The 19,056-nt window shown below is 40.9% G+C and overlaps 1 protein-coding gene across 1 annotated transcript; it reads right to left on the bottom strand.

Annotated features, from left to right (window-relative positions):
• Positions 1 to 675: 675 nt before the first annotated feature.
• Positions 676 to 19,007, bottom strand: smc5 (structural maintenance of chromosomes 5). The gene is made up of 24 exons (XM_086034362.1): positions 18,717 to 19,007; positions 16,826 to 16,967; positions 16,643 to 16,695; positions 15,757 to 15,919; positions 15,515 to 15,649; positions 15,215 to 15,355; positions 14,090 to 14,251; positions 13,916 to 13,987; positions 12,743 to 12,998; positions 12,525 to 12,679; positions 12,208 to 12,321; positions 12,026 to 12,120; positions 11,252 to 11,384; positions 10,986 to 11,159; positions 9,167 to 9,336; positions 7,766 to 7,889; positions 6,805 to 6,927; positions 6,587 to 6,712; positions 5,646 to 5,741; positions 4,898 to 5,002; positions 4,431 to 4,550; positions 3,231 to 3,410; positions 1,708 to 1,803; positions 676 to 1,631 (listed from the first exon to the last, which is right to left on the bottom strand). Exons 1-24 carry the CDS (start codon positions 18,905 to 18,907, stop codon positions 1,494 to 1,496), a joined length of 3,264 nt encoding a protein of 1,087 aa, XP_085890488.1. The 5' UTR covers positions 18,908 to 19,007; the 3' UTR covers positions 676 to 1,493.
• Positions 19,008 to 19,056: the final 49 nt, after the last annotated feature.

Below are 19,056 nucleotides of genomic sequence, written 5' to 3'. Positions count from 1 at the left end.
TTCAGGATATTTACAGAGACTGAAGTGGGAATGAGTGGACGTGCACATTTATTTGGATGAGGAATGCCCTCAGTTTTTCGACCGACAACACACCGTCCAATGGAACGTAACAGCCGAAATGGTGCGTTCCAAAGCGGCCACACTCGGCAGTAGAGTCGGATGCGCACGTTCAATACACCCCCGGTTCATTCATTGATGGTTCGTTTGAACCGTTGTTGGAGACTGTGCATGTTCCTATCAGCTGCCATTAAGTGTAGTAGTACCGAAAGTATTAATACCGCCAACAGCTCGCTCAAACCAAACAGTCAAAGTAGGTAGCCACCTCACACTGAATCTGAGTCTGTTTTTTTCCCCCGCCACCATTTATAGGAAATGTCAATCTTCAAGACATGCTCCATATGGAAATTGCTGGACAACACACATAGTATTGCACTTTTTTTTCCCCCCGCCACCATTTATAAGAAATGTCAATCTTCAAGACATGTTCCATGTGGAAATTGCTGGACAACACACATAGCATTGCACTGTAGGATATTGGTTGATAGCTTATCTTGATCATCAAAACAACCACATCCAATGAAACCTGAGCTCCTGTTTAATGTTCTTTGGTCTTTCACTTCGTATATCTCTCTGCCTGTTTTGTTTTGTTCAAAACAGCTTCCACCAGCAACAGTATATTAGAAACGACTTGGAAGCTTTTATTAACATAGTAGAACCTCCAAAAAGTGCAATGCAATCTAGGATGCTGCCTCATTTTCAAATGGGTTCTCATTCCGAGACAAACTTCACACGGGGCATACAGTGGAATGTCCAAAGTTGAACATGTCAAAATAGAAGTGAAACAATTTCTGGAGTTATGTGCCAGCACATGAGACTGCAGCTCAGTAAGCTTCTAAGGCAGGGGTGTCTAAAGTTTTCCTCTGAGGGCCAAATACAGAAAAATGGAAGAATGCAAGGCCCGCTTTAAAATTCTTCGACTTCAAGTTATTACATAATACGTACGCTGGAACACAAACCATCAACAAATCATATGCTAATATATTGCAGTTATTTTGAGAAAAACTGCTAAATTAGAGCTTTCAGTTAATTAGTTTGGAAGGACTTTAACGCCTTGGGAATTACACGCCGTCAAATGCTCATTTTAGTATTCTCTACATCCGCTAAAATAGACAGGGGGCCATAGTTTGGACACTCCGGTTCAACAGGATAAGCTATTAAGTGTTTTTTTTTTTTTTTATACCACCAGAGAGGGGTACCTGTGATGGTAATCAGAGAACAGGAAATACACATCATTTATTGTGAGCGGGACAGTGCAAAATGATCAGTAGTCATTCTAACATTGCAGCAAGGAGCCAGATGCCAATGATGCATTCATTTAAATTCCATATTTAGTATCACCGTGGTACGTACACAAACAGGGCTGAAGTCTCATGAAATTGTAGTGAACGTGGCTGTGTCATCAGAACGCATTTTTGGAACACTCAAGGTTTCAATCAAGCCTGATCTTTTTTCTTCCGGCGACAGCGTCGAAGGAACGCCCTGTTGTCCCACTCGTTGGAGCGAAGCATGTGCGGGCCATTGTGGATGCAAAGGATGGTCATCTCGTCGACGTAGCTGAGGTTCTTCAGCAACTGCGGACCGACGCGACGAAATGGTGACTTTGAGGAAAAGCTGAGTCGAACGTGAACCTGCAGCTCAAACACTCACTTTGGGTGTAATGAAGAAGTACTGTGAAGTTCTCTCTTTGCAGGCGGTGCGGACCAGAATGTCAAAAGCTCGCCTCTCGTTGATGGGATCCATACCCTAGACAAGAGACCAAATTCCTTATAAAAGTTATTATTACAGGTGGGAGTAAATCACATATCGTCACTGTTAGGCAGAATCTTTGTGTCTACCAAAGCACCACTTTTCAAGAAATTAAAAAAGAAAAAAAATGCCATCTTGCTCGAGTTCCCACGCACTGTTTCGTTCAAGTTGGTATTATACTTTACATTGTTATCGGATAACGTTACACACTCACATCAACACATTTGGGAATATTCTGATCCGATCAAGCCCATTCTGATCAAGATTTTATTCCGAACGAAAGGGGTGGTTTATGGTGATTGATAATCCGATCGGCGCGCATGAAAACGCTTCTTATGAAATTTCGGAGCAACCCGTCTTTACAGCGCATGTCTGTGATGTGAGTACCGTATTTTCCGGACTATACGTCGCTCCGGAGTACAAGTCGCACCAGCCATAAAATGCATGATACAGAAGAAAAAAACATATATAAGTCGCACTGGAGTATAAGTCGTGCATGTCAAAATCATTTGTTCCGATCGAAAGTGTGATGCATGAACGCGCACATCCTGATTGGATCTATATTTTTAGCGTCCGTGAAAAAAAACAGCACATGCAAATTTGTCCATGTAAACGTAGCCATTGATTAAAATGGTGCCAACACAGCGGCAGAACCAACCCTGCATATGAAAGTTCGTGCAAAATCAAAGTCATGCTGACACCCTCATGATGGTACAAAAACTTGAACACTTCAAAAAAGGTGTTACGTCAGCTTTAGGGGGTTGGGTGATGTGGGGTAAAAAAAAGAGAAAATAACATTTTCATACATCTACAAAACATTGAACAATGATATTCTATTCTACTCTTTATGCAGTATTTAACAATTCAAATTATGTCTGCACTGTTTTGATTGATTTGGTAAATATTTATGTGACTTCACCTATTACTCCATAATGACAGATTTCAGAATTTAAGGTGCAGTAAGTGCTTGGCTACCACTGCCAACTACCGTAGCAATCAGAATAAGAAAAGGTGTTTACATTTCTGGTGAACATTTCAGAAAATTGATGTGCAGTATGCAAATGTCTGCCAATTCCAGCTACTATCGCAATCAGAATGAAAAAAAAAATAAAAAATGATATACTGTCATTTGTGTCACCCTGGAATAAGTCCTTTGTGGACACTTAACACAGACGGTAAGTGAAATATAACTGTTAGCACCGTTATTACATATACATTTGTAGTGACAACAAATACACACGCTATCGTTTGACGGATAGTTTCGGAAATGTTCCTACACATACCACACTAATATAATATATATAGTCGCTAATGTAGCTATGATGCGGCGTACATAGTATGTCTATGTCGTTTCACCGAAAACATGGAATGATAGTCTGGTGAACCCCAAACATTTGAATGGTGTCAGTGTGCGTGTAGGTTACCTGGTTGATCTCATCAACCACTCTGAAGGGGCAGCGGTTGAGCTCCTGCAGGGCCATGAGGTACAACATGGTGGAGACGCTGCGCTCCCCTCCACTCTGATGGAATTGCGTCAGCTCATGCAGCTGACTGCTTTCGTGGAACTTGACCCGAATGTTGATGCCATACTTGTCATATTCCTCCTGCGGCGGACCGGCAGCACCAAGCCAATACGAAAAGAGACGTTGACTTATTACAGCGCATGAATGTGAACACATTATGAATATTAAATGGTGGCTAAAATGGAAGTGCACATATCAATAATCTGCCTGAATTTAACCATCACATTCCCATCAAAGTTAGCAAAAAAAAACGATTAAAGCGGAAGTCAATCCAAACATATCTCTTTTTTTTCAAGAATATGTTCTAAGCAGCCCCACTAGTTGAAACACGGCATTCTGATTAATATTGCGTTTGTGGAATATGAGTTAAGCAGCAAAATCCACCCCTTTTTAGCCAGCTAAGGGGGCGGCCATTTTGTCACATCTGTCGACTGAAAATGACATCACAGATGCTCAGGGCTCAGATAACGGCCAATCGTGGCTGAGCTTCAGAAAACCGGTGAGTTGCCTGAGCCCTGAGCACCTGTGATGTCATTTTCAGTCGACAGAAGTGACAAAATGGCCGCCCCCAGAGATGGCTAAACATGGGTGGATTAACTCTTATTCCACAAACGCAATATTTATCAGAATGCCTTGTTTCAACTAATGGGCTTGCATAGCAGATATTCTTGAAAAAAATATGTGGCGGCCATACAACATCCAGTCCATTGGCCGCCAATTTAACGAAAGCCAGGTTGGCCGAGGAGTATGTGGGGAGGGATGAGGGCTGGTGCGCACTGCATGAGACAGATAAGCCCCTATAATAAGATAATTTTTGTATGGCTAAATATTCACTGTAAAAATAATCCTTAATGCCTGGGCTATTTTGACGAAAGCACGACATAGACATGTGACTGGATTGTGAAAAAAAATGTCTCCTTTAAACTTGCTCAATATTTACAATGGCAAATCCTTGTGTGATCAAAACCGCATCGAGCAGCTCAAGCCACGGACTCCACAATTGCGATGCAAAACAGAAAGCTAGCCATTCATGAAGTAAAGGATAGAAACAGGCATGCTTAAAAGGGGGGCAAATCAAAAGGTGAAAAACAGGTGTGTTACCTCATTGTCAAAGTGCAAATCCACTTCTCCTGCACACTTTATGGCGTGGAAGAAATCACTGAACTTGTCATTAATTTGCTCCACCAGCTGTTTCAGAGGGTTGAGCCAATTTTCCTTAGCCTGTACAAAACACACACATGCATAGAAAAACATGTTTACACACCATATTTTTCGGACAATATGTCACACGTTTTTTCATAGTTTGGCTGGTCTTGCAACTTATACATGGGTGAGACTTTTATATCGCCGGCGTCGGGCCGAAACCTACAATGACAATTTGGTAAATTTCACATTTTTCACAAATCTATACAATGGGTCAATCCACACGTGGAATGTTCTTTTTTTTCTTTTTTTTTTTTTTTTTACAAATTATTAACCAATCTAAAGTGCCTAAAGTTCAGAGTGCGTTTTAGCTTCATCTTGACATTTCACCCAAAAGACGCCTGCAATAGTATCTAGTGGTGTACCTGTGACATCCTCTGTCTGAAAGCAGTTAAGGCGTCGTTCTTCTCGGTCAGCTCTTGTTCCAGCTCTCTGATTTCCTGCTCCCGCTTGCTGCACTCCTCGACAACCTCGGACACAACAACAATCAAGGTCATACACAACAAATTCTGAGTTTCAATTTAATATTGATGTTAAACTCTTTCATAAAAATCTCTGATGAAACACTCTTCTCCTTAATTTTAAAGCAGACGTATGATGTCAAATTGATTTTTACATGTCTTGTACAATAACACTTAGCTCTGCCACAAATAGTAAGTGATGCACCCCTAAAAATGCTTGGAACTGCCTAAATTAATGAAATATACCATAAAAATACCACAAATGTTCCCAAAACACTTTAATATGATTTCAAACTCATTTGAGAACATATTCCTTAAAAATAAATGCCTTCCAGATTATTTAGCCACTCCCCGACATACAAACCTTGTCTGTCATTTGAGATAATTTAGCACCAGTAATGAACGATTTTCCGGCTTTGGTCCTGGTGCCTTAATTCAAGCAACAAATTCAATCCTTTGGTAGCTAACTATTTCCCAAAATAATAAGTAAGGGAGCCGTTGCCAATTTTGCCACTACAAAATCCAACAAATTTTGTGTCATTTGCATCACCTCACCACTCCCACTCAAGAATTTCTCCACCCTTGATTTGGCAGCTAAACTGAGTTAGGAGGGATTCACCCTTTCTCGGGCGTGACTGCGACGCGTCCTCACCTTTTTACTGAGTCCGGGAAAGCACTCGGCTCTGGATCGTTCTTCATTCAACATGGCGTCCAACTCGTCCAGTGTATCGGGCAGTTTACTGAAAGCCTGCATTCACAAAACAATTGCCGTGTAGCAACTGCACTCACATGCCAATAAGGCTAGGTTCACACCGCAGGCAAATGCGACCAAGATCTGATTTTTTTGCCCATAAGCGACCTGTGTCTGATTTTTTTATGACAGTCTGAACGTCTCAATTCCGATTTTTTCAAATGCGACCTGGGTCGCTTTCGTATGTGGTCCTAGATCGGATACGTATCCGATCTTTTCCAATGCGTTCGCGGTTCCAACGGCCGGTTCGCATCTATCCGACATTGACGTCATCCGGAGCCCAAAATTCCCTTTGCGCAGGCAGAGGGAAACTTGAATGTGCAAAGTTGTTTTGAGTAACACTATTGACTTCATATTTTACTTTAATTTATTCCCACTTGAAACATGAAGCATAAAGTGGTAAATTTATGGCGATCGTAGCAATTCAACCACGGCTCAGCTCGATTCATTTTTTTACGCACGGTTACGACGCGACGTCATCGTTAGTGATTTCTCCATGAAATGAGATATCAAAGCCCCGCCTCGTGATTTTCCCCCAATACTGTATTTATTTCTACCTGCTACCTAATCGCTTGGCTGTATAAATGCCGGGACACGCTGGATCACATTTACTTCCGCTAACACAACGTCGGGACTCGGGAGTGACGTCGTCTCTTCTTCTGCACATGCGCGTTACTTTGGCGACGCATGTGTTCATACGGCAAAGACCCAGCTCGCATTTATAATGTAATATGAACGTTGACACAAAAAAAAAATCCCAATTGAGCATTAAGACCTACGGTGTGAACCTAGCCTAAGATCACACGATAAGTAGGATATCTGGTGGACAGGGAGAGGCTGACATAATGGAGGTGTTCCGGTAACGCCTCGTCGGGCTGCATCTTGCAGACGGATTTGGCTTTCTTCAAGATCTCTTTGCATTGTTGTTTCAGCGCGACAGTACTCTCCTCCAGCTGGCTGCATTTTTGCTACACAAACAAACACATACATCCAATGGTAATATCAGCCACGCGTAGCTCGAAGATGGTGAGCAGCTACTGGTGGTGGCTCCAATATTTACATTCATGCTTTTGAGTCCATTTGCGCCTTCTCTACATGTGGTCTCCAGCTTGGCCTTCTCTGCCACCAGCCCCACCATCTCCAATGCCAGGTACACCTTCTCCATGGTCAACTTGGCTCGCAGCTAGAGGTGGACGGACCAACCAGCGACAAGTGAAGTCACAATGACGTTCTCACGATAACAGGGAACACCAAAGGACTCTTAAACACACCTAGGGCCAATATTCATTTAAACATGTCTGTAGTGCCTCAGCCATCCAGGTCGCGGTAATCCGCAAAAGTTGAATCAAGGCAACTGGACTCGTTTTGGCTGGTGGAAGACATTTCACCTTTAATCATAAAGGCGTGTTCATTTAACACCGGTGACATGTAAATAGTGGAACGGCACGTCAAATTTTGACCGGAAGAAGCCTTTTGGATTCCCTTTGCCTTGATTCAACTCTTTGCAGACGTTGATGCAGAAGTTCTGTTCTCTTTGTCAAAACATGACCTCTACGTCTTATTGGAGGAGTTTGCGGTGGCGTGTGTGCTGAAAATCAGCGCCTGACTCCCGACCACGGTGCCCGCTTTGGGTTGGGGATGAGATTGTGCTCCAAGTTCAAGTAAAACTTTGGGTATTGTTCACAAGTACGGGAAGAATGGAGCGGGAGACGGACAAGTGGATTCGTCCCCGAGAATTTGAACTTCTGGAGAAAGCCTCTTCAGTTCTACATTCCTGCAAAGACGCATGCGTGCACTAATGTGAGCTGGATGTGTATAACGTTGTTAAAATACATTGCCAGTTGCCTCCATAGCTGTCGCTATGATTGTATGATTATGGTACTAATGTGTAGATTCGCTCCAAAATTCGGCGTCATAAATCATAAACAATGGGTTGGCATGAAATTCCACGCACAAAATGTATAAACCTCAAAAGACGTATCAGAGTTGCCGCACGGGCATTCCGGTTCTTTCAGCCTTACCTTCATTTGTGTCAACAATGCAGTAACTATGGATATCTTCCGGGAATTGACAGCAATTATTTTCTCTTTTGTCTCTGCCTCAATCTTCTTCAAGTCAATTCCACTTTGCTCCAGCTGCCTCAGCCTATAAAACACATGGAAGTGGTCCATCAGACTCCAAGTAAATACCATATGAGTCGGTCTTTGGAGCATGCCGGTTTATAAGCCGCCCCCACTACATTAAGTGATTGATGATGTCAAGTAAACTCAATTTAAGATGACGTTAAATAAAGGTTTTATTCTATTCATGTGTGTTACTGCAGTTTGTGTTAAAGTAACTGTTGTTAGATTAAATTATTTCGCCTTAAAATGAATTGAAAAATCTTTTTTCCCCCCTGGTCATTATTTGATAACCGATTGTTGTTGCTGTTATTTGGTATTGTTTAATGATGAAATAAGAATTAAGAAATACCCCATGAGAGGGAGTGATGTTGTACTCACCAATGTTTTTGGAATTAAGAGCTACTTCTTGGATACAGATTAATGCGAAGGGCTTCTAGTTTGCTATACGATTCATGTTAACTACGTGATTGTCAATTACAGGTTTTTCACATAAGACTGCAAATAATGAATCTTCTTGTAATTGATTAAAAATTAACAATAATTAAACTTCCAGAAATTCTGGTTTGATCCGTACCATTTTCCAATGTAAAAGCAGATGTTTGCAAATGTTTTATTATTTTGGTCAAACACAACAAATATTTAGACAGCTTTCATAAAGGATTCGATGAATCAAAGTATATTTACTTTTGTGAGGGCGAAATCAGATGATTTTGACGATTTTATGTTAAACAATGGCTCTAAACATTAATAGATGATCAAAATGGTTGTCAGTTAATTAGATTGACAGTTAATCGATTCATTTTGACACCTCTACTTTCAATGAACACTTATGGTCACAAATACACAGCTTGAGACAAGAGCTCAGTGCCGAGCTAAACAATGTTCGGGGAAGGCAGAAAAAAAACAAAAAACTGCCAAACATAGCAAACCACATTGAAACAGCACAAAATAACACGGATGCAATAATAATGTTCATGCCACAATGAAATATGCCCAGAAAAAATAAGTAACAATCTTTGGATTTGACATATCGTTTGCCTTTTTCAACGGCCAGGTGAATCGTCTTCAACTTGGAAGGCGGCGTCATAGATGAGAGGATACACTTGAGGACACCAGATGTAAATACAAATCGTAATCCTTCAATATGTGCAGATTTGATTTCAAAAGTTGATCAAATTCATGAACTGAAAACAAGGTTAAATCCATAAATGGCTTAAAAGTGGATGAGGAAAGGCGCGGCTTGTAGTCCAAACTTTAGAAGCTCAAGCTCAGAGAGCCACCAGTGAGTTTTGATCATACCTGTCCTGTTTGGTGCTGATTTTCTGCTCCAGTTGTCTCTTTTTGCCCTTCAATTCCAAGAGGGCCTTCTTCTCCGTCAACAGTTCGTTGTCACGGCGATCTAGTGCGGTCGCTTCTCTTTGCAACGTGTTCATCTGCTCATCAATGTCTCGTACCCTTGACTGGCAAATCTGCGGAAAGGGTGGCGATCAAAAGGATTTCAGTATATTACATTTTTGATTTGCTGTGCGCGGTCCCTTTAAGAGCGAGAGAGCAAAAGAGAGGGTGCATGCGAGCGCCTTCGAGGCCAAAACGTTTTTTAAGCAAAAGGGGGATTTACTGTATTTTTGATCAAATATTGCATTTCAAACAATTACCATCTGTTTGTTTATTTTGTTGTCGTTGTTTTTTTTTACAATTTTCTAGCTAGGTCAAAAGTAACATACAGAAAAAAAAACAATATAAAGATCTCTAATATTTTGGGGGCGCTTGGATTCCGGAGCAGAGCATTCCGCCTAGCCAACAGACCGGTCCGCCTATTCGCCTATGAAGGACGCCCATTTTGTAGGTGAGAAACGACAAACGGGAAATTAAAGGAAAAGACCGATTAAGCATGAGCAGGAGTGGATTTTTGACTGTATTTAATCATCTATAACCTGACATTGATGATTATTGTCTCGTTTGATGCAGGTAAGTTTGCTGCTTGATTCGTGTATTTTACATCAGGCATGTTTTTGGTCAGCTAATGGGTCCTAATAGCGTGCCGCGTTGGTCAACAAAAGCATGATGGATGCGCATTTAAAATGATAGACGGATCGACCGATAGGCGATTACGATTTGGTCCAGCCGGACAAAATGGCGGATAAAAGGACGGCGGAAGGGTACCCCGGCTGTAGTCGGAAGGCAATAAACGGACTGCACATTTTTAGTAAAATGCCCAGCTCTGTTGGATTCTCTTTAGGAGGACTTCAGCACTTCTAAAAATGGGATTGGCAAGCCCCTGCTGCGGGTTGTATGGCGTTAAATTTGTGCCAAAATTAAAAGCGCGTAAGAGGAGATTTTGAGCAAATACGTACGCATTGTGGGCCTAGTCCACCAAGTGCTCACCCGCTAATCTGACGAAGCAGTTGCCGAACCAGCAAAGACCTGCGCGCACGCAAGCACGCATGAATGTGCGCAAGTGTGGCTTAACGTTTTTGAAATAAATGACCAGTTGCCTCACTGCAATACTATATTGTACATATTAACATGACTAAACACCACTGGGTAAGTACATGGTGTGGAAGTAATGCAGTTCTCTGTCAATGACATGCTAGCTCCGGTGTAAGCCGGCTCAGACGCTCAGCCTTAGAATCGCAGTAAATCCACAATGAGGTAAGGGAAACAATGAAATAAGTCTTATTTCAACAACGATTAGCCCTAAGACGGTAGGTCAACTGAAATAAATGCACAACGTATGTAAACAATGAATGTACACAACTGTGTATATTCCCTGAAAAAGGTTTTTCTACCAGATATTTTGAATGGTAGATTTTCTCTGGATAGTGATGTTGTAGTTTACCTTTGATCCATTTAATAAAAATAAATAAATAAATAAATAAATAAATAAATAAATGAATGAATGAATGAATAAAACAGACTGACATGAAATCGTTACAGTATATAGTGATATATTTTTCAGCCACATCGCCCGGCCCAAGTTCCTAATTTGATATTTTTCCACATATTTTGGTCATCGTGATATGAAACCAAGTAACCTCTGAAGGCAGTTGAAATCACAGCTCATTTTCAAATCCTTGAGTCAGCTTGAGTGCACTTAAATATCGCAGGTGCCTCTCACCTTTATCTGCTGCTCCAGCTGCCGTTTCTGCTCAGCGTCCACGGTGATGCTGAGGTACTTGGGCGGATACACTGTGGTGTTTTTGGTAGAAGTAATGTTGGAGTAGAAGGACTTCTTTACTGTATACTTCTGGTCATTTGTGTACAGCACCTTGATGTAAGGCTCCTCTATCACCTGCAAAATACGTGCAGAATTCCATCCTCATTCCTGGATTGTATCCAACGGTAACGTGACTTGTAAAGTTTTTTTTTTTTTTACGTTAATACCGTTTTTATCATGGCTTCGGTCTGCTCATTGCCTATGGGGATCTCGTGCACTTTATACTGATAACACAGGTAGCTCATCACCTCATCGGGGGCATCGAAGGTCTCGCGCAAATAGGTGAAGAACCCAAAACGCCTGCAATGGCAAACAAGGGAAATTACAAAAATGCAAAAGATGATCCGCTAAAGAAATAGCTAACATTGATGTTAGCGGTGGGACAGCAACAGTCTACTTACAGATTATTAACCAATCACACTTGAACATATGTTCGCAGCAGGCCCACTAGTTGAAACACGGCATTCTGATTAATTTTACGTATGTGGAATATGAGTTAAGCAGCGAAATGCACTCGTTTTCAGCCATCTCTAGGGGTGGCCATTTTGTCTTCTGTCGACTGAAAATGACATCACAACTGCTCACAACAACCAATCACGACTGACCTGTTTTCTGAATCTGAGCCGTGATTGGTCGTTGTGAGCAGTTGTGATGTCATTTTCAGTCGACAGAAGACAAAATGGCCGCCCCTAGAGATGACTGAAAACGAGTGCATTAACACTTATTCCACAAACGTAATAGTTATTCAGAATGCCCTGTTTCAACTAGTGGGCTTGCATAGAACATAGTCTTGGAAAAAAAATGTTTGCGTTGACTTCCCTTTTAAAGGAGGATAAAGGTGGATAAAGAGGCCTTCAGCATTGCTTGGTCTCTCCAATGTAGAGGTCATTGTGTAAAGGTCCCAACTTGAATTGATGTGTAATGATTTTTTGTACTCTTACCTCAAGGACTCAATATGGCGCGATGGAGTAGCTCTTGAGCACGTCTCTGTTGGAGCAACAATAGCATTGACTCTCAAGTTCATGTTGTCACGCACCTGAAATATCACAAACATTCATACTTAGATTATACATTATCCGGGGGGCAAATTTGATTCGTATTGTATTTGTTGACGCGTCCTCACCTCTGTCATGAAATTTGCCATGTCGTCTTTCTTCTGGAAGACAAAGGCCCGAAGGTCATTGAAGGAGATGTGATTCTCCATGTACTTGGCAAAGCGATGATCTTTCATGTTGATCTGAGGAATCCAAATTACAAAGCATATATAAGCATTTGTGCTGGGGGACAATTAGTAGATGATGTTGAAGCGAATCCCGTCCGCGCTCGCTGGCATCAACAACATGGCTGCGAAGAGAAAGCCGCTCGTTCACAAAAGCACATTCCGTGTTGGCAACTCGCCGACTTCTTGGGCGACTATTTGACGAGTCCGGGTCGACTCACCACAAGCATCAAGGGCTCGTAGACGTTTCCACTGAAGAGGTTTCTGTTCTGCCTGAGCCACTGCACAGCCGTGTGCGTGTCCCTGTGGCGTCCGCGCAGCTTCTCCTCTTTTACCGTCATCATGTTGTTCATGTCGCTGAGCTTTTTCTCCAGCACTGCCAATCACCACAAAATAAAATGACCTGCTGCTCTCAACATCACGTGTCCTTGATACTTGCCTCTCAACTCCGCGGACAAGTTGTCCTTCTCCCGGCGCAGGCTGGTTTTCTCTTCTTCCACTTTGCCCCTCTCTAGCAGGATGTGCCTCAACTCGGCATTGACTTCACTGATCCTCGGCGTCACGTCGGGTTGGTTGTCGACTTCGGCAAGCCCGACTTTCAAGTCCTCGATCATCAACTTGACATTTCTGATGCGCTTCTTCTGATCTTCTTCTTCTGTCTGCTTCATTTTAAAAGCCTGTTTGATATTTTCAATCTGCGGACAGGGGTAGTCATTTTTTTTTTTAAACAATTTAACACATCAGTACATCATGTGTTTTTAAACTACTTCTAAAACCTTTACTGGGCTTCAGGGTGAAATTTCTGGATGAACCTGAAATGCACTACAGTATAGCATTTATAGCTCAACTTAATTTGACCTTCTCTAAACTTTTGAATAGATATGTCCAACAGTTGGATGTTTTAGTACTTTGTGCACAACTTGCTGTTCTCCAACAAGAAGTAAAAAAGCCTAATTCAAAACAGGTATTTGAGCCATGAATCAACCAATACATTTCTATTTCAATTCGAATGGCGATTTAAGCAGTCTTCATAATATTGGTGACATTTTGACATTACGAGACCAAGAAGACAAGAGGAAGTCAACCCCAAAAGAATACAAGAATACAAGAATGTGTTCTGTCTAAACAATGACATTCTGATAAATATTGCCTTTGTGGAATAAGTGTTTGTAGCCATCTCAGGGGGTGGCCATTTTGTCACTTGCTGTCGACTGAAAATGACATCACGGTTTCTCGGGGCTAAGGTAACAACCAATCACAGATCACCTGTTTTGTGAAGCTGAGCTGTGACATATTTTTCACTTTTCAACATCTTAGCCTTTTTGTATGTCGTTGCACCTTCCGGTTTGTCGCCGTATGAGTTGCGGAGGCCATTTTAAAGCTGAGTAGTCGCACGAGTCATGTTTAAATGAAGTAAGGACTGCTTTGCCGCAGGCGCTGGGATTGAAATCATTTTTTGCTTGTCTGTCTGTGTGTACCTATTGGTGTATAGATTATTTTGCTACATTTTTTTTCTCTTCCTTTCCTTTTCCTCATACTGTTCTTGGCCAGGAATGCTTTGTGTTGATACGCAAGCCACCACCTCGGCAGAGGTCTGCAATTTGTCACTCACCTCTTTGTGAATTCCATCCAATTGATCTTGTTTTTGTTTGCATTTCAAGGACGCTTCTCTGATGGCAGCACTCTGAAAGTTAAGTTACACGCTGACAAGAGTATAACAAAAAATAGCTGCAGATAAAGCTAGATATGGATAATTCTGCTTTATGTAGGATCCAAAATGGGTCACCTTTGCCTTCATTTGCGCGTCACTAGGCTTCAGCTGCTCCTCAATGTCCCGGAGCTTGGTCAACATGGGCACTTGGGACTGCTTGAGGACGGAGAGCTGCCTTTTAGCCTCGTCTCGTTCCTTCTTCACACCCTCAAGCTCTTTGCGGGTGGTTTCGTACTCCTGCAAGCAGAGGGTTGAATTTTTGAATGAACATGCGCCAGGGTTTATGTCCGCCACTCACCAGTGCCACGAGAGTTGCAAAAATCTCGAAATTTTCCAAGCTGTAATTTTTCCATTAGAACTAACGGTTTTCCAGTTTTCCAATTTATTATTTATTTATTAATTTAATGAACTCAACATTCATGTTATTGTTCTTCAATGAAAGAATCTATTGCTTAATAAAATATTTCAAAGTTATTTCAATTTAAAATAAAATATAAATGTTATATATTCATGGAATATAAAGGTAACGGGAGTGGGAGGGACTCACTAGGTGTATAAGAGAATTGTTGATTTGTATTTAGATGTGTTTTGCTGTTATTGACTGATGGGTTTTGGACCTTGTCTATGTGATTTTTTTTTTTAATGATGTACCTGAAAAGTATTACTTTATATGTGGTTCATTACTATTATTATCATTATAACTATTATTATCTTCATTATCATTTTGCCATAGATGATGAATAGAGGTATAAATTAACAAAAAATGGAGAAGGGCTGGGATTGAATAAGTCGAGACTTCTTCCCACTCCCTTTTGAGCATGGAAGACTTTTTGTTAGGTGTGCGCTTTGGCAAGTTTTGATTGTTGTTGGTATTTCTATTATTATTTCTTTTATTTTCATTGTTATTGTAATTATTGTTTATGTTGCATGTTCAAATAAATCATTCATTCATTCATTCAAAGTTATACTTATTCATTAATTTGATGATAACATGCTTTTAATTGTATCATTTTGCACTGATGTTTGCTGCCAATGAAAAATGTTTCTATTTATACCTGAATATGATCACTTTCCATTAAATAAACCTCAATTCACAGTTCATTTCCATAAATCTTATTTAAAATATTTTGAAATATTCCCCAACTTAAGATCCCATGGATTCTGACTGTAAATTTTCCACATCTTTGCAAGCTTACTCACCACCCAGGGTGTCTTCTTCTCAAGCAACTCAATCACATCCAGATGCCTCTGCTTCTCATAATAGCGGTTCTCGTCAAGTTTGTTTCTCTCAAATCTCTGCTTGGTTTTCTCTAGGTAGCTGGTTCTCTCCTTTATAGCATTCTGAAAAAAAAACAATAAGAGAAAAATATGATCCTTTCTGTTACAGAACAAAAAAAAAAAAACGTTCAAGTAGTCCATCTTGAGTATTTGTTCTTATCTTCAATGGCTTAGTGAGGCTGTCATACTGAACAAAACTAAGGCTCCGTTGTAGGCGTTTACCTCCATTTCTCTATCTTTGGTGCGAAAGCTTTTGAGCTCGCAGTGATACTCGTACAGCTGCGGGGGACCCACTGACTTCTCGGTTGCCTCCAGCAATTCGATTTTGGACATTTTGGCAAATTGCCCCACTTTTTCCTGGCGCAGAGAAATCAAAGGCATTCAAGGGGAGCCCAAAAAGACTGGCACAAATGTTCTGCCGTTTTATGATTATTTGAGTCCAGAGACTCCAGACTGAAACATACCTGAGGCAGGAACTGGCAAAGGTTGTTGACCTGGATTTGCAGAGCCTTGACTTCCTCCTCAACCGTTTTCTGGTTACAAATTCCTCCGTTCAGCCTCCACACGGACTTGTTGTTTTCCACATGGATCTCTCGATTAATTATTATATTGCCACCATTCTTGAAACTGAAAAGAATTTGGATTTGTAAATAGAGAGTCTCGCGTTGGGACATTTTATTATTGTAGTTATTACTGTTGTTATTTTTAAATGAAGCTGATAAAACGCAAACAGCAACTAAAACAACTGTGGAATTTGAAGAAATGGCATATCATTTGAACACACTGATGGCCTTGAAAATATCAAATCTAACCATAATGCATATTAATGATATTAATCTTAACAGGCCTACCTTTCTACCTTTTTTTCCCAAATCAAACATTAACTAATTTGTGTATAAAACTTTATATAACTAACTAAATAGCATTACATGCAGACACACTCACTGACATCAAACAATCAGAGGTGTTGACATATTTCATCTCGCAATGCATTCAGGCTGCACAGGAAGGCGGAACTACTAGATACTCAATTCACAATTGTGTGCTAACTGAATCACTGACGCTTTTATAATCGCATTGGATTGTTTTTTTTTTTATATCGGATAAGGGAGCAAAGCATTGACTTTAAAATGGTCGGACGGGGAAGTAAACCTCCATCATCAGGTTTGCAGAAGGAATTTTACATCAGAGCTATGTATAAAATGCAACATCATCAGCTCTACAACACAGTATCCATTTCCCCTTAAAACATGTCTGTGCTACTAATACAAGCAACACACAATTCAGTTAAGCAGCCAGTAACTTAATAAGAACTATGTCTGAAATTCCACCACGTCACAGACAACTTACAGTTCAATTTCAACAGATCCTTGGGCACATCCTTTTTTCACGTAGCCCCCGACCTACAAGACAAAGTCGTCATTGATATTGTGATGACGTCCACAACAGTCTGAAAAAAAAAAGAACTCAACAAGCATTTTGTAATCATTTGTTCCTTTCAATCGGTTCAACTATCCGCCTGTGACTTTTGACCTTGTCGTCTCTTTCCAGGACAGTGGTCTTGCCTGCCAGGCTTAGACAGATGGCACACACAATGCTGGACTTGCCGGTTCCATTGGCTCCAATAACCATGTTCAGATTTGGTCCAGGACGAACCACTGTGTAGTCGTACGTCCTGTAAGAGCAAGAAAAATACACAGCAGCGTGCAAAATTAAATTTAAATAAGTAAGTACAATAAACTGAAAAAGAGAATAACATACCAGCAGGAGCATACATGATACATTTCAGTATTCTGTCATTTTCATAACATATTGCTTTACATTTACATTCTCACCGATTGTACTTTTTACATCAGGTTTTAATTGTTTTTTGTGAGTATGCATTATCAAATTGATGGCAGTGCCATGGGCGAGAGATCAGCCTCACAGTTCTAAGTTCCAGCTCTGAGATTCTCTTATGGGGTTAGGAGTAGGGTTGGGGTTCGTATGCTCCCTGTGCTTGCAGGGGTTTTTCCTCTGCACCCCAACATTTGGAAAAATAAATGTTAGATGAAATGTCTTTCCATTCTTCTGTTTGAAATGGATCTTCTATTGCGTGACATGGCATCTGGAAATGTGCGCCCCCTTGTGGAGTCGCCCTCTGTATAAAACAGGAGTGTCAAACTCATTTCTGTCACCGGCCACATAGTTATGGTCTCCCTCGGAGGACCATTACGACTGTGAACCCGTATAAATGCATCGCTTTATATTATCATATATACATAATGCAATGATGGATCATTTCTAACTTTTGAAATCAGAAGCCAGTAAAAAAAAAAGTTTGTTCTAGTACTTTTCAATTTACTTTAAAAGGGGGGTTGGTAACAAAAAAATACCTGTAATAACTCAATGTTATTAAAAGTGAAGACAATTTGAAATTTTTGGTATATTATCAAGAAACATTAAGTTGGCGCATATGGTTTGCCTTGGCGGGCCATGTAAAATTATGTGCCCAGCTGGACCCGCCCCCTTGAGTTTGACACCTGTGGACTGTGTCCCAAGAGATGCATTTTCATAGCGCAAATTAATATAAAGTCACTAAAAACGATGTCCCAGGCGAGATTAACTGGCCTCGGCATCAAACAAACAGTTGAGAAGCAGATTATACAAAGACATCATAAGACATTTTGTATCAAAGAAGGCCAGAAGGTAAAACTTTCGAAATAATTTAAGAATCGAGTCCTTAAAAGAAAGCAGGCACGCTTGGAAACAAAGCCAAATGATTGCAATGCGTTTTCGTAAAAAAAAAAAAAAAAATCTTTCATTTGTGCAATGCAAGATTTATCTTTTAAATTCTCTGTTTCCTTAACTGTAATTATTCTTTGCCGGTTTTGTATTCTTTTTTGCATATCATTCAATATTCCACCCGCGTGTATTTTTTCATCTGTGCGTGTACTGTAGAGATGGGGGGAGCCGGATGCCATTCAAATTACGACCCCCACAGATCATCACCATCATCATCAAGGCACCACTGCACATATCCGAATATTACTTCTGATATTCAAGTACAGCAAATGTCAGATACATGTCAGGTACTTTAAAATTTTTACTCAAGTAAAATTCGACAGAGTGAGTTTTCTGTTAATTTTACGAAAATATCATGTCCAGGTACGTTGCATGCAAGACTGACAATTTTTATGAAGGATATTTTGCACTGTACCCGATTCCATTGATTGTTATAAATAAAGAAACTAGCATTATTTTAAATAAATAAATAATCTGACGGGACACTGGCTTGGAAGTGGGAATCACTCAACCAGCTGACAGAACGCTAACTCGGCAATAACGACACGAGTCGAGGTGTTTGTTGCTGCGTTGTGGCAGTTGTGACATACAAGCCATATTGACTTGACTAAAAGTGTACTGTTTCCGACGAGTAACTTACAGGAAGTTTTTCATGGTGATGCGAAGTACTGCACCCTCCACAAAAGCACAGCCTGTCTCGTTGGCTTCACTCGGCTGGCAGCCCGTGGGGAAGCTGGCGGGTGAACTTCGGTCGGCATGACTGGGTCGTATTCTTTTCCGGGGAATCGCCATATTGCGATGACAACAAGACAAGCCGTCACCACTTACCATTCAACTAAGCGGAAAACCTCTGCCGACATGTTTTCATCTAAGCGCGCATCTTCTTCCTCGCTTGGTGATTCTCGGCGCTTGGCAAATAAGATTTGGTGCATCACTGACACCTGGTGGTGTGGAGTGTGGATCAACAAAAAGGAGAACGT

Source organism: Filicampus tigris, chromosome 1, assembly GCF_054856515.1.
Source record: "Filicampus tigris isolate MCC_2025a chromosome 1, RoL_Ftig_1.0, whole genome shotgun sequence".
Classification (NCBI taxonomy): Eukaryota; Metazoa; Chordata; class Actinopteri; order Syngnathiformes; family Syngnathidae; genus Filicampus; species Filicampus tigris.
This window is presented reverse-complemented; position numbering and strand designations above follow the sequence as displayed.